Source organism: Arvicanthis niloticus, chromosome 18 (assembly GCF_011762505.2).
Source record: "Arvicanthis niloticus isolate mArvNil1 chromosome 18, mArvNil1.pat.X, whole genome shotgun sequence".
Classification (NCBI taxonomy): Eukaryota; Metazoa; Chordata; class Mammalia; order Rodentia; family Muridae; genus Arvicanthis; species Arvicanthis niloticus.
The window spans coordinates 12,583,145-12,607,321 of record NC_047675.1 but is presented as its reverse complement, the minus strand read 5'-3'; the positions used below and the strand labels follow the sequence as shown (position 1 = coordinate 12,607,321).

Sequence of the window (24,177 nt, the reverse complement as noted above, 5' to 3'; positions counted from 1 at the left end):
CCACCACCACCACCAGCCTGGCCAGCTAGTCTTTTTAAGATCTTAAAGAATTTCAAGCCTGCCCAGTGACCCAAAGTTGTGTTCTGTCTGCTATAAGGCTTTGCAGTTTACTGCATGGCAGCCCTTTACTGGGTTAACTGTCAAGGACACCTACCATGTCTAGTCACCCTATTTCACACTCACTTTCCCACCTTACAAAGATGAAAACAGAGGAAGCTTCCTTGGTCATTTCATTTACTTTTCAAGTTCTGGGAATAAAAGCTAGAACTATAGCTAAGTTGGCTACCACTAGAACTATAGTTAAACTGGCTACCACTAGAACTATAGCTAAGCTGGCCACCACTAGAACTATAGCTAAACTGGCCACCACTAGAACTATAGCTAAACTGGCTACCACTAGAACTATAGCTAAACTGGCCACCACTAGAACTATAGCTAAACTGGCCACCACTAGAACTATAGCTAAACTGGCCACCACTAGAACTATAGCTAAGCTGGCTACCACTAGCCTCAATTTTCATAAACAGAATCCTATTCATCTCCACTTTTAAAAAATATATATATTTATGTATTTTATGTATATGAATGACTGCAGCCGTCTTCAGACACACCAGGAAAGGGCATCGTATCCCATTAGAGATGGTTGTGAGCCACCATGTGGGTGCTGGGAATTGAACTTGGGGCCTTTGGAGGAGCAGTCTGTGTTCTTTAACCACTGAGCCATCTCTCCAGCCCTCATCTCTACTTTTTGAGACAGGGTAATCAGCCCAGGCTGATTTTAAACTTGACATCCTCCTGTCTGTTAGGAAGACCACCAGAACCAGCTGTACATCTCCACTTATGTGTGTGTACACCCTCAGAAACCAGGAGAAAACAGCAGGTGTTCGGCTGTATTACCTCTACCACATATTTCCCTTACCACGTGCACAGCAGTGGAGTCGGAGACCCCCTCCACACCACTCTACCACCAAACCCAAGGACTAGGAAGGAGACACCAAGGGTTTCACAAGAAACTGACCTTTACTCAACAAAGTTCTACACGAGTGGAATCTCACGCCACCTCGGCGCTAGTCCCCAGCACAGCACAGTAACAGATGGATAGACCTGGGAGCCCATGGGGTAATGGTTATAAAGACTCAGGGAAATGGCAGCAAGGAGGGCCACAGATCAAGGTCAGTCCATGTCAGCAGCCCCGGACAAGGAAGGTTAAGAAACTGAAACTTCATTGTGCAAAAACCAACTAAAAAATAAATTAAAAAATTAAATAATTTCTTTTAAAAAATAATAAAATAAAATTAAAAAAAAAAAAAAAGGGAAATACAAGAATTGGGCTCCCCTTTCCTGAAGGTAGTTGGAACTCCCCCCCCTCCTTGGACAAAGAGGGGTTACAACTACATCAGACAGTCAATCCATCAATACACCCCAAGACCCAGCAGAGGATGCTCCTAAGAAGTGGAATTACCAGAAAGCTAATGGTATTTTTCTTTAAAAAATTTTTTCCTACAAATGGCTTCCAGAGACCTGCTCAAGTTTCAGGCTGGAGGGGATGGGGACCACTAGCTGAGTTATGGAATGTGCACTAAGTGTCCCTGGGAATAGAGGCAGGGCCTGACCCTACTTGAGAAAAGACACAAGGAGGCCTGGAAGGTCCAGGTCCTTGGAGGGATGATGGAGCAGGCCCTAAGATGCAAAACTCCAGTCAAAGCCCAAAATATAATGGGCTCTCAAAAATGTAGGACGCAAAGAAGGGGATGGAGGGAAAGTTTCAGGGAGCTCACAAGACTGATTTCCATAGCTAATTTGGAAATTATCATGTCCCTCTCCTCTCGGGAAGCCCCTCCCACCTTTATGGCATCCCCAACCAATTTCTTCAAAGATTTTAAGAGTCAGTGTACCAATCTGGTGTGGTCTGAGTCCAGTGGACACTGATAAACGTAAGTCCCAAAAGGGACAAAATTTGAGGCCCTAAGTACACCCTGCTCCTCCAAGCCTTCAAATCTTGCCGGACCCAGTAAACTTCTGACCTTTGTTCTCACCAATCACATGCTGTTGCCCCAGCTCTTGAGAATGGGGTTCTGTTCTCAGGAGCAGAGAACTGTACTATTCTTAAAGCTGTTTCAAGACATCCAGGAAAGCAGCTCTGGCAGACCTTAGCTTTCTCAAGGAAAACTAGTCCCAAGCCTGTGCCTTTAAATACCCTTGGAGCACAGGAAAAGGGCACTGGATAGCCTCAAGCCAGTCTCAGCTGCTCCAATGGTCCCCACTCTGCTGCTGGCGAGGATGTGACAATGATGGGGACAAACTACATGAGGCTGCCATGAAGCTGGCAGGAAGTGTATGGAGCAGGTCCAAAGAGAGCAAGTGCTGAGACGGCAGCCCCAAAATGACCACCCTCCTCCCTTGGCCCTGGGAGCCCAGTTGAGGTCCCCCAGCCTCCCAGCCCTCCCAATTACTGCCAATTCTGGCAAAACAGCAGAAGCTTCTTATACTCTAGATGCAAGGTACACAGAAGGCCATAGGCATAATTTGGGGGTTCACTAATTCTACTGTCTCCATGCAGTCGAGGAAATGGTGGGGCGGTTGGCCCAGCCTAGCTGGCTGTGGTACCCGCACATGCGTGTGTCCACATGTGTACATGTGAGTATATGCTTCTCTACAAGGAACCCCCCTCCCCACCTGTAATTCCCTTGCCTTATCTGACACCGGATTCGGTAGGCCTTACGGATTCCTCCCTCCCACACGGCTGGCCCAAGTAGGCTGCCCGAGATGACCCAGTTTAGAGCCCAGAGAACTCTTGCCCACCAAGAAGTCCCACCCCCCTCCCTATTTGTAGGATGAGAATGGAGTCCCCACCCACCTGTCCACTCATCAGGCCCGGTGGGGCAAGTGGACCAACAGATGGACAGATGCACAGACTGGGTTGCACCTGGATTTAGGTCCCACTCACTCCTCCCTAACCCCCCTGGACCAGGGCACAGTGACTTCTGGAAGCAGCACATTCCCCAGCACACCCTCCGACGATGACGCAGACAAAACCTGCAGGGAAAAGGGAAGCTTCAGGGTCTTCGTCCTTTTCACTCTCACAGGCCCAAGTGCTGAAAGACCTGCTCACCTGGTGGTCTCCACGTTCACCTAGACCCCATAGAAAGCTGCCAGCCTCTCCTTGAGCAGAGGTGGGAATTGCTCTGAAAACTGTTGCCAGTTCTCCTCCCCAACTTGGTCTTTGAAGCCATGGAGGATCTGCAGTGAGGCAAGGTTACAGTGGGCTGGGACAGGCCTGTGGTGTCTATGACCCAGGACTCCCATGAGACCACCAGGAGCCTCACCTTATAAAACATGTCCCGAAGGTCATCCTTCGGGCTCACCCAGGAGGCTACAGCATCGCAGAAGAAAATAAAGTCCTGAAACACGACGGATCCCATGTGAGGAGCCGCCCAAGCCAGCCCCCGCCCTGCCCTCTGAGCCCACTGCCCGGACCTGCACAACACCCCCAGGATTGACACCAATCATCATGCAGATGCCTCGGAAGGCAGAATCCTTCTCCTCGTTGTCCCGGATGTTCCTAAGGGAAGTGCACCTGGCCATGGAGGAGGGCAGCAGGTCAGTGGATGGACTTGGGGCTGGACAAGCACAGATGAAGGATGAATGGAAGGAATGGGACAGGGTGGGTGTCAGTGGGTAGAGGTCTCCCACATGCATCCATGGGGGTGGCCCTGGGGGGTACAGCTGTCCTGCCCACCCCCAACAGGTCCCACCCGGGCAGGCACACACCAAGGCCGGATGAACTGCTGCAGCATGGGTGCCACCTCCTGTGGGCACACGTAGCCCAGGCGGCCGATGGTGATGGCTGGAATGGCAGAGGGACTCGTCAGGCGACCTGCAACCCCGAGTGGCCCCGGGACGGTACGTGGCGGGGCCTCTGACAGGAGGCACCGAGCCCCGCCCCACAGGCCTCAACTGAACGATCCTCTGGCTCTCCTGGGCCCATGAGTTTGGCCCATAGAGGTGTCCTCCCCACCCAGCCTGGATCTCTTCCCATCCATATATTCTAAAGCCAGTATTCATCCTTGGTTCCTCCGGTTCCTATTTCAGGTGTTAACACCCTTCCTGGAACTATCCCCTCTCAGCCCTGGCCTGGTACTCACCTGTGTTTTCCAGCAGTGTCTTGGGCGTGTTGGGCCTGTTAATGATCTCCACCAGATTGTTGAGGACCATCTGCACATAGGGCTGCATCTCTGCCCCTAAGGACCAGCCATTCAGAGCCCTGCATGGCCCACTCTACCCACAGAGTGCCAGCTGGGCATGGCTGACCTCACTCCATGACCCCAGTTCCATGCACACTGGCGCACCACAAAGCCTGAGAGAACAAAGAACCTCCTCGGGATGCTCCCCACCAAGTCCACAGCCAACACATAACAGAACCACCCAAAGAAGTCTCTCAAGTCACTACCCACAAGGTGACAAGACCACTCCACCCAGTCTTCCCTAAGGACAGGAGGCCAAATTCCCAGTGGACCTTTCAGAAAAAAACAATTACATGAGATGGTCTAGTAGGAACAAACTATCTACCCCACCTCATAAATGACCCTTCAGTTATCTGACTTCACCTGTCAGGGAGATCAAAGCATGTTCTTCCCCCTAACCAATAAAGAATAAAGTTCTGGCTCCACTGTTAGTGGAGACAGCCACTTTCAGGGCACTCACCCATCTGCATGCAGATCTCCCCAATGGCCCAGGTGGCATTGTTGCAGACAGAGATAAACTCAGGGTTCAGGTTGGTGCCCAGAATAGGCATGAACTCAGCTAATGCAAAGAAAAGAACAGGGGGGGGAGGGGGGGAACACCTGAGCAGAAAGGCCCATTGAGCCCAAGATCCCAGAACTGACTGGGCAGGCCCCATCAGACAGTACGAATACATCCCAGTCCGGTCATGGGTCTCCCAGGGTATGTCTCCATCACTTGAGGCCAACGTTGGGGTCATGGGCTGGGGCAAAGAGGGTAGCCTACCGATGCAGGGCTTGACGTGGATGAAGCAGGCCTTGGTAAGGTCTCCCAGGAGGGCAAAGGAACTCTGCCGGACCTCAGGCATGGAGTCCTGGGGGAGTTGGGAAAGGTGGCAGAGTGACAGACTCCCAACTCCTTCCACCTATGCCATATGAGGTGGCACAGTCCCTAGAGCACATCCTGACCACAAAAGCTGGCTGAGGTGCAGGGCTCTCCCCTACTTGAGCTTTCTCTACTACTGTACCACAGCCTGTTTCCCAGGACCTGGTGGTAAAGTTCATTGGTAAGCATTTGCTTCTAAATTTCTCCAGAACCCTGTTTTATCTCCACCCATCTCCCCCTCCCCAAACCACAAAATAACAGTTGTATTAAATACACTCTTATTTTTTCTTTGCAACAGGGTCTTGCTGCACAGACCTGGCTGACCTAGACACTGCCCATCTTCCTGCCTAAGCCTCTCATAGTCGCCATCATGCCCCACGGTGTGGCACTAGCGTGCATCCTCAGATGCCACCCAATCTTATTTTTGAGGAATAGTTTCTCTCTGAACTTGGGCTTACTAAAACTCAACTAGACAAGCTGGCCAGAAAACCCCAGGTACCCCTGGCCTCCACTTCCCCAGTGCTTTGAATCGCAGGTACCTCTATGTAGCTGCACCCACTGAGAGGGTTGTACACATTTATAGGTATCCTTGGAGACTAGAAGAGGAAATCAGGTCCCCTGGGGAGCAGTTGTCATTATTAGCTGTCTGATGTTGGTACTAGAACCAAACTTAGGTTCTCTGGAAGAATAGCAAGTGCACTTTTAACCTAAGCCACCCCTCTTCAGCACCTACCCCCAGCTTTTTACATAGGTGGTGGAGACCAGGCTCAGATTCGTTATCTAGTAGGCACTTACTTTACTGACTGAGCCATCTTCCCATCACAGGGTCTTACTACATAGCCTTGTTTAGCCTGGAACTCAGAAATCTAACTGCTTCTGCCTCCAGATCTAAAGTGCTGGGATTAAAGGCTGTGCCACCACAAATGCCTGTACTTTATTTTGCAGATCAGTTTGCATTATAGTATCTGACAAGAATTTTACTGTTCTACATATGTATGGGCAAGGTGTGAGTGCATACCTGTGGGAGGGGGAGATAAAGCCAGATGTTATTCCTGAGAAACCACCCAGCATACATTTATTCATTTGTTTATAAAACCAGATGTTAGTTGGGCAGTGGTAACCCGTGCCTTTAATCCCCGCACACTGGAGAAACAGGCAGATCTCTTTGAGTCTGAGGCCAGCCTGGTCTACAGAGCAAGTTCCAGGACAGCTAGGATATACAGAGAAACCCTGTCTTAAGGAAAAGAAAAAAAAGAAAAAAAAAAAAAAAAAAAAAAAAAAAAAAAAAAAAAAACAAACAAACCTTGGCCTGTTTAGGTATGGCCTGCCTTGGGAGTGGCTTATGTTGGGCACCCGCTCACCTGCATACACTGGAAGAGCAATGTCATGATGTTACTTCGTGCTACCAGCTGTTCCACATGGCCACCCAGGCCCTCAGCCAAGCCACTAAGCAGGTCCAATGCAACAATCATGAAGTCCTTGTCTGGGGCTTCATATTGTTCAGGGTGTTGTGTATACATCTAGATATAAATGAGGCAGATGAGGGAAGCAGTCTAGGGCCCGGGCAGTAGAGCATGTGGTCAGGAGGCCCCAGTGCTCACCATGGCCTGGGCCAGCGTCTTCTGTACCAGGGTGACACAGCGCTGGTACACAGGCTCGCAGTAGGGCAGGAAGCCACTCTGCAGGGCGGTGGCCACAGATGACAGGCACTACCAGGGAAAAGGGAGAAGGTAGGCCTAGGCCAGGAGGGCGGGCTCTGAGGGAAGGACCTGAGCCCACTCACCTCCAGCAGGGGGAAGAGGTCCTTGTCTTCATCCTTGAGCTCATTCCACTTCTGGATCAGTGGAGGCATCAGCTTCTGGATGTATTCCTGGAGACGGAGTGGGAAAGTGAGCTTCCTAGAGGAGTGCGCCAGCCTAACTCAGTGCTGTCCCTTAAAAGATGAGATCTGTGCTCCTGATTCTTCTCATCTGTATGTCCCTTCCTTCCACTCTCAGGAACCTGGGTAGGACCTCCTGGTACCCAGAGAGCCCTGCACTCTCCCAGCACAGCACTGGCCATGCCATAACTGTCCAACGCTACCACGGTATGCCAGTATAAGAAAGTAGGCTTCAGGGAGGAATCTGATTTGGGGCTAGAACAAAGCAAGCTTCAGGCAAGAATATGACTTTGGGTGGGCTAGGACAGGGAAGTAGGCTCAGGTATCTTGGTTATCCTAATAAGCCCTTAGAAACAGTGATCACAGGACTTTATTGCCTTGCTTGTTCCTTAACCTAGAACTGACCTTATTACTTGCATGTAATTAAAATGGTATAAAAGCAGCCTTAGAACTGGCTGTGGTCACGCTACAGCATTGTCTAATTGTCTTTTTTCTTTTTAATCATCACTCCTGCGCTGAGCTGGCTTGGTCATCCCACTAGACTGGACGCAGAGGAAGGACAGGGCTAAGTGCTTCAGCGTCCTTAGCATGTAACACAGGTCAACACCAAGACACCAAATGTTAAGGGACACAGGATGGGACAGAATGTATTTTGTCTAGGGTCTCACCGGCTGATTGAGGTGGTGGCCCACAGAGTCGGCCAGGGTGCCAATGGCATCATAGAGGATGAGCAGGTTCTTATGCTGGTATTTGCCAAAGGCAAAAACGAGAGTGTCAAGAATGTAGCTGAGGTAGGGCACCAGCTCCGTGCAAGCCTCCTCCTCCAGGGTGGCAAATGCACTGGTGGAGAAGACAGGAAGGAAAGCTTAATGAACTCTAGCAGATGGAGCAGCACCACAGGCAGCTAGGGTGGGTGTATCCAGGATCAGCCAGTACGAATACAACAGAGATCAGAGTCTTGTCAGCAGTCATAGGCATCATCATTTCCCAGGGTGAGGGCCACCGTAAGGACAGTGGTCAGGAGTCAAGGCTCACCTGCAGGCTGCCTCCTGCACCCTCTTGTTGCCATCCAGGATGCGCTTGAGCAGCTCTGTCATCAGAGGCTTGAGGTGCATGTCAGGTGGCTGACTGACTACCCAGTGGGCGTATCGGCTCAGCGTCCAGCAGGCAATGGAGCGTACTAGGGCCTTCTTATCTGATAGGCACTGGATGAGGTGTGGGATCAGCTCAGGTAGATAGGGCACCATTCCCTGCATGCAGCCTGCAGTTACCAGGAGACAGGAGGGCTTTTAAGAGAAGGCTAGGGCATACCCAACCCAACATGATAGGTGGAAAAACTGAGACTCTTCAAAGAGCCCATAAAAAGCAGAGGCAAAAGGGGACACAGCAGATACACTGCAGCTGAAGGTGGTCCAAGCCCAAACCTGTAATGCTCACTTAGGCAGGAGGCCAGCATAATCACAGAGGAAGACACCCCTACCTCTCCCACTCCCACCCACCACTTCAAACAATCAAAATTGCAGGACTGTGTAATGAGAATTGACAGGAAGTGATTCTCAACCTGAAACCTATACTTGTACTTTTCTCTTATCCCCCCGGCTCTTCTCCCTCTCTATCCCCCTCCCCCATTTCTCCCACCCCCTCACTTGATTAATTTTATTTGAGTGTATGAGGGATGTTGTTGAGTAGACACAGGTATGTGCATAATACGCACAAGTGCCAGAGGTCAGAAGAGGATTCAACTACCCAGAGCTGAAGTCACAGGAAATCATCAAGGGCTGCGTGGATGCGTGGAATGGGACTTGTTCTCGGAAAGAGCATCAAACGCTCTTTCCTAACCACTGAGCCATCTCTCCAGCCCTTACTGTTTAACTTTATAATTGCTTATTTTAGTTTTGCTTGGTGAGGTTTTGTTTTGTTTTCTCAGTACTGGGAATAAAACTTTAGGCCTTTTATGCATACTAGCCCCCAACCCCCAACATCTTTTCATTATTGGGATCAGCATCTCTGGATCTCTCTCTCTCACTGGTCTACAGAACAGAGTGTACCTAACTGGGTTGCTTCAACATATTCACAAGTGATAGATACTACTCTGGAAGCAGAGGCAGGATTGCCAAGTTCAAGACTTGCTTGGACTATACAAGAGATCCTGCTTTCAGCCGGGAGTGGCGATCCACACCTGTCATCTCAGACTAGAGAGTCTGAGTCAGGAGAAATCACAGCATAGCAAGACTATCTCATAAAATAAAGAATTACCATGCACACACTATTGCATGATATCTGAGGTAGCATCATCACCAAGAAAGTAGTAGTCATGAAACCATTTCCTGATGTGGAACCCAGAGCCTTTTAAAATCCAGACAAATGTTGTACTGATAAATTGTATCCCATTCCAAACCCTAGGCCTCACTCACAAGTAAAAGCTCTCCAGAACTGAAAGCTCTTATTGTCCAACGCCTACAGTTTAGGTGACAATTCTGGGTGTTGAGATAGTCACACATGCCAAAAATGACCACAGTCCATATCCTATGTCTTGTGGAGGAAAAGAAGCTCAATTGCTATGCCAACTACAGGACACGCTGTGGGTTTTGGTTTTGATATCTCCCTAGCTTGCCTGGCTCCCTTGTGTAGACTACACTGGCCTCACACTTGCAGTAGTCTCCAGTTCTGTAACTACAGGTATGCACACCACTGTGCTCAGCTTAACACTATGTTAAAACTTAAGGAAACTCCATAGGTAGGCACTTCTAACTCTGGTGGGCAGCCTAACAACAAGAATCAGATTTCAGCCCAGCTGTATACTGGGAAATAAGGGAAGAGGTGCCAGCCCGTGTGGCTGTTTGGCCATGTATGAAGCCTGGGATTGGCACTGGATATATGAGGGAGTTCCCATGAATGGATTCTCAGGCAAGGGGTACCCTAGTGAGACAGGTATTAAGGAAGGACCTGCAGTGGGCAATACAGCTACTAGCATGCGCTTGAACCATTACAGAATCACCTGCTTATGAGAATGGGGGGAGGGGTGGCACATTGAGAATTTGCTACAGGGATGGGGAAACCTTTCAGGACAAGCTGGTCGAAGAATAAGATCACAGAGCTATTTGGAAAAGGAAGTCAGATGCTGGTGGTGCATCCTTTAATCCTAACACAGAGGATTTCTGTGAATTTAAGAAGAGCCCAATAGCCGGGCGGTGGTGGCGCACGCCTTTAATCCCAGCACTTGGGAGGCAGAGACAGGCGGATTTCTGAGTTCGAGGCCAGCCTGGTCTACAGAGTGAGTTCCAGGACAGACAGGACTACACAGAAAAACCCTGTCTCGAAAAAAAAAAAAAAAAAAAAAAAAAAAAAAAGAGCCCAATCTACACAGCAAGTTCCAGGACAGCCTAAGCTACACAGAGAAACCTTGTCTCAAAAAAAGAATAAGTAAGATTAGAAGAATGAGGAGCCCTGGCCTGTGCTATAGAGCTGCACCCATCATTGCATTGCTCAGGTCAGCTCAGGCAAGTGCCAATGAAATGTAGAAGACTCACCCTCAGCGATGGCACCCAGCACCAGGATCCCTGACTCCTTGACCACCCACTCAGGGTGGAACAGGAGGCCCTTGAGCAGGGGAAGTAGGTGGGGCAGCAGCTCCTCCCGGAAGACATTGGCAAGGACATCCAGCGCGGCTGCTGAGCACTTCCCTGGGGGGGGTGTGGAGGGGGGGAATGAGGCTCAGCTCAGGGAAGTCTGTGGGGCAAGTATTCAGCCCTGAGACCAGTTCTTCATAAAATGCTCCGCACCAGCTTCTCACCCTCTCCCTGCAGAGCCAGCCTGATACCTACTCAGATTCCAGTCCGACAAAGCGTCATCGTCATCGTCATCCTCGGCATCCTCAGAGCCATCAGGTCGCTCAGCCTCGTGAGTCAATGTCACTGTGCGTGACTTGTGGAAACGTGGCTTGATGTCCTGCTCGCTGTCAGGTACTGCCTCATCCTCCTCCACATCCCCCTAGGGACCAGCCCAGATAGACTTGTAAGCACTGGCTGGAGACCTCCAACCCAATACCCAATGGTCTTGGCCACCCATAGCCAGCCATGGATGCCCCTGACTGACCTTAAGAAGGATGATGTCAATTTCAGAGTACTTCATCCCATTCACGAGGATAGGGATCAACCTATTGGGAAAGAGACTGTTTGTAAGGATGCAGGGACTCTGTCTCGGTACCCATCCTGAAACGGAATCGGAAGTGTGAGGAGGAGGAGTACTGAGTAGTGGCAGACTATTGGCAGACTATGCTCAACACACCCATAGTCCAGTGTCCTGTTTCTGTTCACTTCCCTTCAGGGAATTAGCAACATATTTTCAGCTACCATGATTAAGAAATACAATTTTTTCCCTCTCCTTTTGAAACAGGGTCTATGTAGCCATAGCTGGCCTAGAAATCATACACCTTCTTGAGGCTGGAGAAATAGCTCTGCAGTTACAATCCTGAGTTGCTCTAACTCCAGCCCCAAGGAACCCAGTCCCTTCCTTTGGCCTCTGTAGGCATGCACACGTGGTGCAGGCACACACTGTGATTACAAGTGTCTACCGCCACATCCAGGTGCCCCATCTTCACCCAGTGACAGGCGCCACCACAGGGCCTCTTGACCCAAACACAACAAATGACAGAACCCTGAAAACCTTCAACAATGCTGCCCCTAGCACTACACAAAGCACAAACATCTGACCCACTATCCAGGCACTCTTGAGACAAAGCTGCTGGGGGGCTTGCAGGAAACAAGCAGAACACATGGTTGCACACAACTGGAGCGTAACAACTTCAGACATGAAAACTCATACAACCTTCCTGTCTCTCTTTGCAAGAGTCTCAATCCTCCTAAAAGTCCTATGTCCCTCTAGCCACAATTCCTACTTGCTCTCTATAATCTGAGATAGTCAAGTAATCCAAAATGGCAAGACAAGGGAGCTCAAACCAGCCACAGTGACACATGCCTCTAACCCTAGTACTTGAAGAGTGTAAGTTCTAGGCCCACTTGTCTCAAAAACCCAAAAAAAGTAAGCTCTTGTTAAAGTACCACTCAAGAGACTCTGAACTCCTAAACTGAAGAACACCAGAGTCTATAGAGCAATGGTAGGGCACAAGCCTTTAATCCCAGCACTCTCGAGGCAGAAGCAGGTATATCAGAGGCATGTATGTATGATACATACATATGTATGTATGTAAGTTCGAAGCCAGCCTGGTCTACAGAGTGAGTTCCAGGACAGCCAAGGCTATCAAGGCTATTACTACCTGGAGAGACCCTGTGCTCAAAATCAAAAAAAAAAAAAAAAAAAAAAAAAAAAAAAAAAAAAAAAAACAGAAAAATCAGAGCTACAGAATTACTTATCTAGAAAGGCCATGCCTAAAAAGTGGGTGCCATTCTCTAAGCATCTAAGCCAGCTGAGCTGAAGGCGTCATTTGCTTAAGGGTTTTCTTCTCTTTTTGTCTTCTAGTCTGTTTGTGAGGCAGGGTCTCATTATGTATGTAACCCAGACTGGCCTAGAACTCATTACACAGCGTTTGTGGCAACCATCCAAGCCTAGCCTCCTAATGATAATTATGGGTATAAGCCACCACACTTCATTTCTGTCACCTAATTTTTGAAGTCATTAAAGCTACAGTCCATAAAAATCAGTATACACAGGATTCAAAGAAAACTGACTTAAACTACATAAGATAAAGTAAGCAAAAGCAGCCGGGGGAAGGCACAGGAGCAGGGAGGGTTAGAGGCTAAGGGATGGGACATGAGTACTCACTGGACCAGGTGGGAGGCCAGGACTTCCTTGCAGATGGGCTGCTCGGCCAGCGTCAGCCAGAACTCACAGGCCTCCAGGGCCACATTCTCATCATGGTCCTGGGTCCTCTGCAGCATGTACTGGGGCAACAGAAAGAGGCTGAGACCTAGCCCAACTGAGGGGGATTCCCCAGCCCCACCAGCCGCTCATTTGCCCTTGGTGTTGATCATTTGCACCTGGATGATGCTGTGCATGTGAGGGATGAGCCTGTCAATTCGCACTTCCAAAAGCATCACAAGGGCTCGGCACACGTTCTTTCTCACCTCAGGGTCATCATCCACAGCCAAGGCAAACAGGTGCTGTGTAAAAGGGAAAGGTCAGCTGCCTGAGGACCCTCAGCCTCTTCCTATCCACCTGGAGCCTGGTGACCCACCTCAATGAAAGTGTCAATGTTGTCCATCAGCGCTTGGGCCCGGTCCATGATGAACTGGTTCACACAGGCAATGGCATGGGACCTAGTAGTAGTCAGGGAAGGCATGGATCACTTATGAACTCCTGCATCTGCCTACCAACTCTAAGGCCAATCTCTGGGGAACATCACTTACCGGATCTTAGGGCTGCAGTGCTTGAAAAACTGCAGGAATTTAGGGATCATGATGTTCAAGGGCCTGTTGAGAGCATCACTATCCAACAGCTCAGAGGAATCTTCACAAATTTTCTGTAAGGCTCCAAAGGCTCCCTAAGCACAAAGAGAGGAATGGTTGTGAGTTCCTACTCTAAGCTTTAGTCCCTGCTTGGGCCAGGCCAGGTACTGCCCGTCACCTACCTCACAGGTGTTATAATCCTCTGAGTTGAGCAGGTTGCACAGCTGGGGCAGCAGCTCTGGCCACATCTGCAGCTCACCCTTGGAAGCGATGGTAGTAATGAGAATGCCTGCGGCAATCAGGGAAGACAGGCTGGTCAGGCTGAGCAAGGGCTCACTGGTCCCTCAAGCCGCCCACTAGAGACTGGCTCACCAGCTTTCCTTTCTCTCCCACCCAAGCCCTGCAAAGCACCCTGAGCCTTTCTTTGGTATGCTGGGGACAAAACCCAGGCCTCATGAATGCCAAGTAAGCACTCCATTATAGAGAGACAGGCCCTCTTCAAGTCATCCTTGCTGACTCAGCACACAGCCTCACTATGAAACAACTCCGTTTTAGGTTATAGGATCTGCCCCAAATCACCACTTTTACAAGTGGAGAGAGGTGTGAAATAAAGATGCATAAGCCAAAGATATGGGTGGCCACAAGCCAAGCCCTTAGGAAAGAGTAAATTGTTTTCCAATTACTTTTATTTCATAGTACAGAGGACTGAACTCAGGGCCCTATGCACAGTGGGCAAGCATTCTCCGCTGAACTAAATTCCCGGCCCTATTTTTTTGTTGTTGCTTTTTTTTAACCTTTTGAGTTAAGGTCCCAAAGCAAGACCTGAACTTACAGATCTTGCCTCAGCTTCTTGAGTAGCTGGGGTTACAGGCCTGTGCCACTAGGCCCAGCTAAGGAGAAGCAATTCTAAAATGTTGGTCAGGTGACATCTTGACATGTATGCAAAGACCTGAAGGAGGATGTGGCCTCCAGTCACCTGGGGCAAGGATGTCTTGGCTAGAGGTATGGCAGTCCTGGTGTAATAACAGAACAAAGGCCAGAGTGGGAAACCAGATCGTGAGCAGGAAGGCGGTGGGGATCAAAAAGTCAAGTCATGAAAGCCTCTGTATCTGAAGAGAGGACTCTACTGACAAGTAGAAATCTGAGGATGGGGGCTGAGGAGATGGCTCAGTTGGTAAGAGTGCTTTGCCAAACTAGTATGAAGACCTGAGTTCGGTTCCCAGTACATACATAAAAAGCCAGGTGTAGTGGTACACACCTGTAACGTCAGTAATCAGTTGAAACAGGAAGATCTCAGGACTTGCTGGCTACCAGCCTAGCTCCAGATCCTCTGAGTGAAAGAATAGAGTATCTGATATCCTCTGCTGATCCCTGTCCATGTGCATGGGTGTGCACACCTGTCTGTATGCATGTGACCGTGTGCACACATACGCAGAGCAGCAGGGAATGTTTGCTTAAGTAAACAAGTATATTGGAACTAATGTTCACATTACAATAAACTGGTTTAGTATGAGATCCACAGGTACTGAGGAGAAGGCTACATCTGTGGCCCAAGGGCAATGGCTATCGTGGCTAATGTACACACACTCATTAATAAAGGATGGCAGGGAGGGCAGAAGCTGCCACTGCCAACTCTCAAGTGATAGCAACCCCTAAAACTGAAGCCTCTCTGAAATGACTGGGTAGACTATGAGGATGATGCCATCCCATTCTGAGACAGGCCCCCATACTCTGTGCTGGCCATCTCACAAAACCTCTTGAACCACATGGCTCAGCTTTTAATAGAAACAAGAATGCCACCTGTGATCAGGTACTGTAGTGTATCTGTAAGCTAATCCTTGGACAGCTGAGGCAGGAATATTCCAAGTTTGAAACACCAGGCTGAGTAGCAAACCCTGTTTCAAAAAACAGTACCAGAACCCTAAAGCTCTTCCAAGGCTTCTTCAAGTACAGATATTTTATGGGGAATTAGTTCCAGGTCCTCAGAAAAGCCAAATGAAGCACATTACAAGAATGGGCACAGTACTTACACAGAACCTATACACACCCTCCTGTAGATAACAGGCACTGAGCTATGTCCCCAACCTCCCACAGACTTAAAATCACCTCTAGAAGACTTTAAAAAATTCCTGTAATAATGTCAATAATACATAGTTATAAAGTATATTGTAGGGCCAGCAAGATAGCTGAGTATATAAAGGTCATTGCCACCAAGCCTGCCAACCTTACTTGGACCCTTGGAACCCACGTGGGAGGAGATAAATTTTCCTCAAACCCCCACACATACACACTATACACCCTACTCTGCCCTCCACACAAGTTAGTTTAAAACAAAACATATTGCTAAGGAAAAAAATCTAGACATGTGTAGACTCAATTTTTTTTCCCCCTGAATTTTTGGGAGCCACAGCTGTGTTAACCCAACAGGCCCAAACATCTCACTCTAATTCAGTACTATTTTCCTGTCTTGGTTCTATTTGTTTGTTAGCTCATAGATGGAGGTTCACTCTGTAATCCTGACAGGGCTAGAACTCACTCACTACTTAGCTCAGTGTTGCTTGAACTCAAGAAATCCACCTGCTACTACCTCCCAAATACTGAAATACATGAAATCACATGTTTTACAAATGATGTATTTATTTATTGAGACAGGATCTCACCTTGGGCTGGCCTGGAACTCACTTTAGACCAGGCTGGCCTCTACTCAAAGTGCAGAAATTACATGTACACCTAACCTTTTGTTTATTTTTAAGGCTTCCTTTCCTTTCCTTTTAACAGTCTACAGAGAGGCCAGCAAGATGGCTTAGTGGCTAAAGGCACTTGCTGCCACCCACCATAGCCTGAGTTCCAACCCTGTACCCCATATAAATGGAGAAAACCAAAAACCATGTTGTCCTCTAATCTCCACACATATAGCACAAACAAGAGTAAAAAAATAAAACCACTTTTTTAGTTGACATTGTTTTCAAGAAAAACAATGGCTTAAAAAAAAATCTGGAGCTGAGAAATGACTCAGCAGGTAAAAACCACCCACCACCTAGGCCTGCTGGCCCAGACTTGCTCCTCAGAACCCACATGAGCTGGAAGCAGTGGCGTGCATCTATAATCCATTCCTTCTCCTCAGAGATGAGAGGAGAGAGAAGGACGGACAGGAAGCTGCTGTGCCAATGAGCCTGGAATACAAAAGCATGAAACCACGCTGACAGGGTGGGAGGTAAGGACCGACTCCAACACCCTCTGAGCACCAGACTCAAGTCTGCTAAGAAATCACCTATTCATACTTTTAGTGTAAAGCCTTAAAAGAGAATGTCCCTAAGCAAACCTTAGCAGCACTGGTGTAATGTCCTCAGGTGGTACTTCTTCCTGGATTCAGCAAGGAGCCTCCACTAATTCCCACTGTGTATGAATCATTCTGAGGGCATCACTAATGACTAAGGTCTGGACAGCAGAAGCGGGTATTCTAACTGCTGAGGCTCAGGCACAAGAATGGAAAGTTTGAGGCCAGCCTGGGCTACTTTTTCTCAAAAAGAAAAAGGGGGGGAAAAAAAAAAGACTGACCTGCGCTGCCCGGCTTGTTTCCAAGCTGTTACTTGCCAGGCAAGTCCCTTTATCATCTCTGTGCCTCAGTTTCCTCTCCAGTCAGATGGCAGTAGTAAGAGTGCTATCAGAGGGTGCTGGAGCATTCAGTAAGCAATACCCTGAACACGTTGAATAGCTTCTTGGCCCAATGCAAGCCCTTAGTGTGTCCTTGATGATGACCCCCACAGCCCCCTCACCAATGGTGGCTCTGATGAGAGAGGAGGCATCGCCAATGTTGTTGAGACACTCCTGTTTGATGAAGTCAGCCACAGGAGGCGGGAAGCTCTGGTAATGCGCCTTCACGTTATTCTTGAGGATGAGGCCACTCAGAGAGCGGGTTGGCTCATCTGTGGGAAAAGTTGCTAAGGTCAGAGGACTAAGAGAGAAGCAAGATCTGTGTGGCCTAGAGGGACAGAGAACATACCTTCTGATTTGAGTCTGGTCAGGACGAAGATCAGGTAGTTGTTGAAGTCAGGAAACTGGTTGAGCTGTTTAAGTTTCTGGCAGGCTGTTAAGGAACTCGGAAAGCCAGGTATAGTGGGGCAGGCTTGTGATCCCAACACTAGGGAGGCTGAGGCTGAGGCAAGATCTTGAATTCCAGGCCAGCATGAACCCAAGACCTTGTCTCAAAACAAAGCAGAAAAAACTAAGAACTTGAGAGGCAAGAACCTTATTAGGCAATATTCTCTCGGTGCCACATTGCTCAGAATACTAGTGACAAATCAATTAGGCCGCCAGCTCCTGGAATAACACTGATCAATTCCTAACCTCACAGCACCAGAAGGACTTTTCATACAGGGACTAGGGCACATGTCTGAGCTTCCTGCACGACCCTTATATATTCTTACCAGAGTAGGAGAGGGCTGGTAAAGATGACTTCTCTTAAACTGGCAACTGCTACTCACTTCTGATCTAGGCACTCCAGTGATGCCTGCTTTTCTCAAGAAAGGAAGGCTATGGGCTAGAGAGATGGCTCAGCGGTTAAGAACACTGACTACTCTTCCAAAGGTCCTGAGTTCAATTCCCAGCAACCACATGGTGGCTCACAAACATCTGTAATGGGATCCAGTGCCCTCTTCTGATGTGCCTGAAGACAGTGGCAGTGTATTCACATACATAAAATAAATTAAAAAAAAAAGAAAGAAAGAAAGAAAGAAGGGAAGGCTACTTGGGTGTGGTCCATGCCTATAATCCTAGCCCCAGGGAAGCTGAGGCAGAAAGATCACCCTGAGCTCAAGGTGAACCTGGGTTACATACTCAGTTCTAAGTTTTCTGTTATACAAAGAGACTATGATTCAAAAAAAAAAAAAAAAAAAAAAAAAAAAAAGAAAGATGGAAAAAAAAAAAAAAAAAAAAAAAAAAAGCCCAGGGATATAACTCAGTGGAAAATATACATCTAGCATGTGTGAAGCCAGACCATTCAGTCTCCAGCCCTATTAAGAGAGAAAAATAAAGCGAATGACAGAGTTCCAGGAGCAGGGCTAAGGGGTACAGCTCAAGGGTGAGAAGTGGCTAGCATGCTCCAGGCTCGTATGCTCCTCTCAGTCCTGCAGGAAAAGGTGGTGGGCTAGTTCCATTTTCAAGCGAGAAACTTGATACCATTGCAAGCAACTGTTTTTGAGATGAGAGTCTTCATAAGACCAGGCTGCCCTCAAAATCCAGATTCACCAGCCTCTGCCTCCTGAACACTGTGATTAAAGGTGGATGCTATCATGATCATTTAAAATTCTGGACTTACTCTTTGCTTCTCTGCTGCTGTGATAAAACACTTACAGAACCAAGTCAGGGAGTGAAGTTTGGTTTAGCTCATCATGGAGAAGTCCCAAAGCAGGAACTCACGGAATAAAACTGAAGAGACCACTGCACACAGCTGCTCACTGGCTCCTTCCGACTCACATCCACCAACCTTTCTTATACAGCCCAGCAACAATTATTAATCAAGAAAATTCCCCACAGCCATGCCCACAGCCCATTCTGATTGAGATAATTCTTCAATTAAAGGCCCCTCTTCATAGGTGTATCAAATTAATAACAAACCTAGACAGGATTTTATATACTCTTTTTAAAAAGCTCTTAGGAAAAAAGTTTCTAACTACAAAACACTCAGGTTGCGACTCCTTGTCCCTATCCATCTACCCTCATTCTGACAGAGGACTGGACTAAAATCTGCGAGGGCCGAGCTTCTCGCCCTGGTTCCTAGCTGAGGCTTAGCCAAGGCATTTTCCCGTTTTAAGCTTCCAGGTTCCCATCTGTTTAAGGAAAGTTAACACTCACTTTAATAGTTAAAGGATTAAGTACTTAATGAACATCAGGCATTCCCATCATTTTCTCCACTTCCAGAAATGGAACCCAAAAATCTAAACCTTTAATTCTAGTCCATGTCATGTTCTCTTGCAGTAGAAAGAGTCTGGGACTCAAGAAGTAGTCCCTCCCCCTCTGGCCTTCACGAGGTGCAGACATCTGCCCTGTGCCATGAGCCCCGGAAGGAAAGAAGGATACATCCTGCACAATACGCTGAGTAGCTGTGTTGGGCGACTGCGAGTCTTTGAGAAGCTGCAAGACCTGCTGCAGGCCCTGCTCGTCTGGCTGCCAGTCCATGGCGCAAGGCGAACTGCAGGGGTGGGAGCCTGGGTCAGCGCTGGGTCGCTGGAGTTCTGTGTGAGACCCAAGTTGAGTCCCCGAGGCAGAGGCGGCTGCATGCAGACGCAAGCGCTCTCCGCCGACAAGCGGAGGCCTCCAATCTGCGCCTGTCCAAGTGCGGGGTCCCCGCCAGCTAAGCCATCCTCGGCCACGCAGTCGCGGGCTCGGGAATGCGAGTGGGGGGAATATAAAAGCGGGCCATCAGGACCAACGGCGGGGGCGCGACAGATCCACATCGAGCCTAACGAGGAACCCTCTTTCCAAAGCGGTCCACGCCACCGCCGCCCCCGGTTACGGGCCTCCCGGCTTCCGCCTCCCTCGAGGGCGAGGGGCCCCGCCCCAGCGGTCTTTCAGGTGAAGGCTCAGTCCACGAGGATTCCCTTCCCCAAAATCCAGGCTTCCAGCTCCGCTAGATGCCAGCCGCCTCCTAGATTTCCGAGCTCCTCTAGGTCCCTAAGCACCCAGATCCTGCTCATCACTGCTCCCTCTTCTAAACCGGCTCTACAAGCTCAGTAGACGCCACATGCCCCCCTTTCTGACCTAGACGTGGCCCAGTGACTCCTTAATCAGAATACAAGCAATACCCAATAGGTCTCCAATGTCTCTTTGAATGAGAGCCAGTCAAAACCGCCCAACCCACGACCAAAGCCCCCAAAGCCTGCCCCAATCAGATCTGGCCAAGCCTCTCTAGCCTTTACCCTCCGCCCCAGTCAGCAGGAATTAATGCTGACGGATCTCTGGCAGCTCCCTCAATTAAATTCCCCTAAGCCCCCCGACCACTTCATGTCGGAGACCCGTCCAATCCCTGCAGCTTCCCTTAAAGAGTCCCGCACAAACACCCGCACGGTGCGCTACCCTCAACGGATCCCATCACCGCCTCGCAGTCAGACTCAGCAAAGCCCTCTGGGCTTAAGTCTGACGCCCCTCCCTATTAGGACTAAACAGCCTTCCCCCTCTCAACTTTCAAAGCTGTCTCCCCCCAATGAGACCCAACCAAGCCCCGCCGAAACAGATCCCCACACACACCCGATCCTCGCGACGTCTTCCGACGATTCCCCCAATCAGGGCCCCTCCAGCCAGACCCCAGCCGCCCCACTGGCCCGCATCTCGTGGCACCCGAACCTGCCCGGGCGCCGAGGCCCCACCCCTTGAGAGCAGATCAGCTCCCCCTCCCCCGCCCGGCCCGTTCTGCCGGCCTCGAGAGCTGGCCCAACCCGGTACCCCGCCTCTCAGCCGGGCGCGACCCCGACGCCTGGGCGGCGCGCGGCGCAGGCCCAGAACCCAGGGAGGTTCGAGGCAAGCTGAAGCCAAGGGGCCCCGGCCGAGCGAGGCCCACCTACCAGGCCCCGGGGAGGCAGCGGCGGCGCCTAAGTGCTGCAGCTTCTCCAGAGGCTCGCACGGAAGGAGGGAGCCAGAGGCAGGGAATAAAAATTAAACGCGGCCGAAATGAACAATTTCGGCTTCCGTACGCCGTTCAAACTGGCCTAGTCAAGCCAATCGGAGAGCGAAGCATTCACACGTGATCTGGTCCTGGCCAAGTTGAGTCACGTGAGAGAATAAGCACCGCCTCTAGTCCTCTCTAGCTATTAGGTCCTCCCAGCGTCTCGTTTCCTTTTTCTTACCGCAGCTTTCTTCTTTATTTTTTAATGTATATTGATGTTTTGCCTGAACCATGTGCGCGCAGTGCCATAGGGACCAGAAGAGGGCATTGGACGCCTGTGAAGCTGGTGGTGGTGAGCCACGTGGATGCTGAAATCAAACCTGGGTCCTCTGCGAGAGCCCACAGTACTCTTAACTCCAGCCCCGACTGCAGATTTTGCTGGAGCTAGAAATTTGATAGTGCATGGGTGCTCTCGGTGTGTAATGGACCTAGGAATCCCTCAACCACAGCTAACCGTGCCCTTACTACAACTCCCTAAGATTTAAATTGTTCGCAGTCCGGCGTGCATGAGAACTGGGTGGGGAGGGAGGGAGAGCAGAGATAGGGAGTAAGGCAACAGTATACCCCCTGGTACCAGGAAAGCCTAGGCTACATTACAAAACCCTTTGATCAAAAATAAGTTAAAATGAAGCAGAACAGTGGTGGTGCACGCCTTGAAGCCCAGCACTCCCTGGTTTACGGAGCTAGTTCCAGGCCAGCCAAGGATACACAGACAAACTGGGGTAGGGAGCTAAAATGTAACTGTTTCTCTTTAGCTCCCAGAAACAGTACTATACCGACATGAAGAGCAGGGCATGGACCTTGGTGTACTTTTTTTTTTTTCTTACAAGAGCATCTGTCTGCTTTGTTATTGTTCAATACTGTTTAACAGTTTTACATGGAACTGAAAAATAACACGTGGCTACTTTTTTAAATTTTACAATTGTTTTGCCTGCATTTATGTCTGTGCATCACGTTTCTGTCGGGTGGCAGAATCTCCTGGAACTAGAGATACAAAGACAGTTGTGAGCTGCCATGTACGTGTGCTGGCACTCGAAACCAGGGTCCTGTGGCAAAGCAACACGTGCTTTTAATCGCTGAGTCAACTTATTCAGCCCCTGGCTATAACTTTTTAAATAAAACAAGGTAACTAAATTCGAACAGAAGACCTAATCCCTTAATCTACCAAATGTATGAGATGAGAGTCTTTGCCCAGAGCATTTAGGCAAGAGCCGGACCATGAATGCTTCTGCCTTTTGAATTCAGTAGTTTTTTCTTTTTAGCCACAAAACATTACAGTATGGAATTGGAGACCCCGATTCTTTCTTCTAACCCTCTTCCTGTCTCCATCCCCTCCTTGTCCTGCCGCTGATACGGAATTCGCTTTTCAGCTGCTCCTCCAATGCAGTGGATATAGCATAATTTGCTCCGTTAGAGATGATCCAAATAGCTTACCTGGTCATAAGCTTATTTGAGTAATTACTCAGATCATAAATTTGAAAATGTGGCTTTAAACACAGCTCAGTTGACTGCAGGTTCGTTGTCTTCTCACCTTGCTTAAACAAATGTTTACTAAACTAACCATGATTCTAATCCCAAAGTACAACCGAGCCCTGTCATAGGTTTTGCTCTGGGTTTTTTGTTTTGACCTTCAGCTGAGGGACAGGTCTATAGGAATGCCTCAATTTAAAAACAACTTAGCCCACTCCCCATTGGCACAATCAGTCCCAGCAACGTTTAGTCATGAAAAGGCAAGAATTGAGGCCCCTATTACGAGGCTCCGTTGAAAAAAATTAATGGAAACCTCCGCAACAGCTTAGTGACTCATATAAACAGAAACCCTTTAACGACACGTGCGGATAGCCGCCCTACGCATGCGCAGAGCTTTCTCACCCCACCACTACTCACGCACTCGTAAGCCTTGAAACTACAAATCCCGAGATGCCCCGTATCTAAAAAATTTTTATTTGTGAAGATCGGCTGGTCCCTGAGTTGGCTATTAAACGGAAGATTGGAGGGTCAGAAGGTTCACGGTAGTTTTTTGTTTGATATTTCTTTTTTTCGTGTGGGGAGAGGCAGGCGTGTTTTTTGTTTTGTTTTTTTTTAAATCAAGGAAGGACTCTGACTCCAGGTAGAGGCCATGTGGGATATGATATGCAGACCAATTGATGGTTTTTTAAAAAACTGTATTCAAATGCTTTGAGCGGCAACTTGCAGAGCTGATTCTATGTGTGCCCTAGGGAGGTAGGCCCTCTAAGGCAGGGTCTACCTTCAAAACACAAGCTGGTCTCCTCCAACTTGCAGTCTTCCTGCCTTAATTAGCCTCCTTAGGGCATACATGCTAGTGTGACCACTACACAGTTGAGTTGTCTTCCCTTTCTCCACAAAAGATTTTGAGTCAGAAGTCTCCAAGCTTGGTTTTGGTTGTTTTGATGAGGTGTCTTCCTGTACTGCCCATGTAAGTCTTTTTTTTTTAATTTATTTTTTATTAATTATTCCATTTGTTTACATCTCAAATGATATCCCACTTCCAGCAACCCACATCTGCCCTCCTCGTTTCTATGAGTGTTCCCCCCACCCACCCACTCTGGCCCCACTGCCCCAGCATCCCCTATGCTGGGGCATCAAACCTCGCCAACACCAAGGGACCAAGGCCATCCTTTGTTTCATTTGTATCTGGAACCATGGACCCCTCCAGGTGCACACCTGGGTTATTAAACCCATCCATCCACCCCAGCCTCCTGAATAACCACAGTTGAGAACCACTATACTGGGCTCTCCCTTCCCTCCATGAGTACTTCCAGTGGCCCTATGCATCCATTTGATTTCGACTAAAAGCATTCAGCTCATACCCAACTTCAAATCTGATGGGAGAACATAAACGCTTGATTTATAGAAGTCTCCCTGCCTGAGTACCTATCACAAACACTTTTTGGTTTAAAATGTGTAGCTCATGGTCTCTAGTTGTTACCCAGCTCACAAGAGGACTTCATTCCATCTCAGCTATTCAAAGGGTGTGTCCAGGGAAGGTTGGAAAGATGGCTCAACAGAGTAAGGCACTAGGCACCAAGCTAGACAACCTGAGTTCCATTCAACAAGGTGGAAGAGAACTAACTTAAGGCAAGTCTTGTGACTTCCACGTACATGTG

General features: G+C 48.9%; 1 protein-coding gene and 2 non-coding genes across 10 annotated transcripts; all 3 read right to left on the bottom strand.

Annotated features, from left to right (window-relative positions):
• Positions 1–1,001: 1,001 nt before the first annotated feature.
• Tnpo2 (transportin 2) lies at positions 1,002–21,088 on the bottom strand. 8 transcript variants are annotated; one of them, XM_034522735.2, is made up of 25 exons: positions 20,949–21,088; positions 19,468–19,622; positions 17,393–17,468; positions 17,166–17,315; positions 13,572–13,678; positions 13,351–13,484; positions 13,179–13,260; positions 12,982–13,104; positions 12,767–12,885; positions 11,081–11,141; positions 10,810–10,975; positions 10,516–10,668; positions 8,021–8,246; positions 7,654–7,825; positions 6,890–6,976; positions 6,708–6,815; positions 6,468–6,626; positions 5,008–5,095; positions 4,705–4,803; positions 4,146–4,241; positions 3,772–3,877; positions 3,478–3,577; positions 3,327–3,401; positions 3,113–3,240; positions 1,002–3,036 (listed from the first exon to the last, which is right to left on the bottom strand). In XM_034522735.2, the coding sequence occupies exons 2-24, from the start codon at positions 19,564–19,566 to the stop codon at positions 3,133–3,135; spliced, it is 2,694 nt and encodes an 897-aa protein (XP_034378626.1). In that variant the 5' UTR covers positions 19,567–19,622; positions 20,949–21,088; the 3' UTR covers positions 1,002–3,036; positions 3,113–3,132. The 8 variants fall into 8 exon arrangements, with proteins under 8 accessions (XP_034378626.1, XP_034378631.1, XP_076771656.1 ...); XM_034522740.2 differs by having other exon boundaries at positions 3,772–3,847; XM_076915541.1 differs by having other exon boundaries at positions 13,069–13,104.
• On the bottom strand, positions 4,893–4,967 carry LOC143435050 (small nucleolar RNA ZL2). Its single transcript, XR_013105019.1, has one exon. It is a non-coding gene; the product is annotated as a small nucleolar RNA ZL2 (small nucleolar RNA).
• LOC117723590 (small nucleolar RNA SNORD41) lies at positions 7,906–7,975 on the bottom strand. The gene has a single exon (XR_004608692.1). It is a non-coding gene; the product is annotated as a small nucleolar RNA SNORD41 (small nucleolar RNA).
• Positions 21,089–24,177: the final 3,089 nt, after the last annotated feature.

Excerpts from the sequence above, each read along its gene's own strand:
- Tnpo2 (XM_034522735.2), bottom strand. The coding sequence starts at position 19,566 with ATGGACTGGCAGCCAGACGAGCAGGGCCTGCAGCAGGTCTTGCAGCTT. Across the intron at positions 10,976-11,080 it reads TTGACATCATCCTTCTTAAG|GGGGATGTGGAGGAGGATGA; the intron begins GTCAGTCAGGGG and ends GCTGGTCCCTAG. Across the intron at positions 6,627-6,707 it reads AGACGCTGGCCCAGGCCATG|ATGTATACACAACACCCTGA; the intron begins GTGAGCACTGGG and ends ATTTATATCTAG.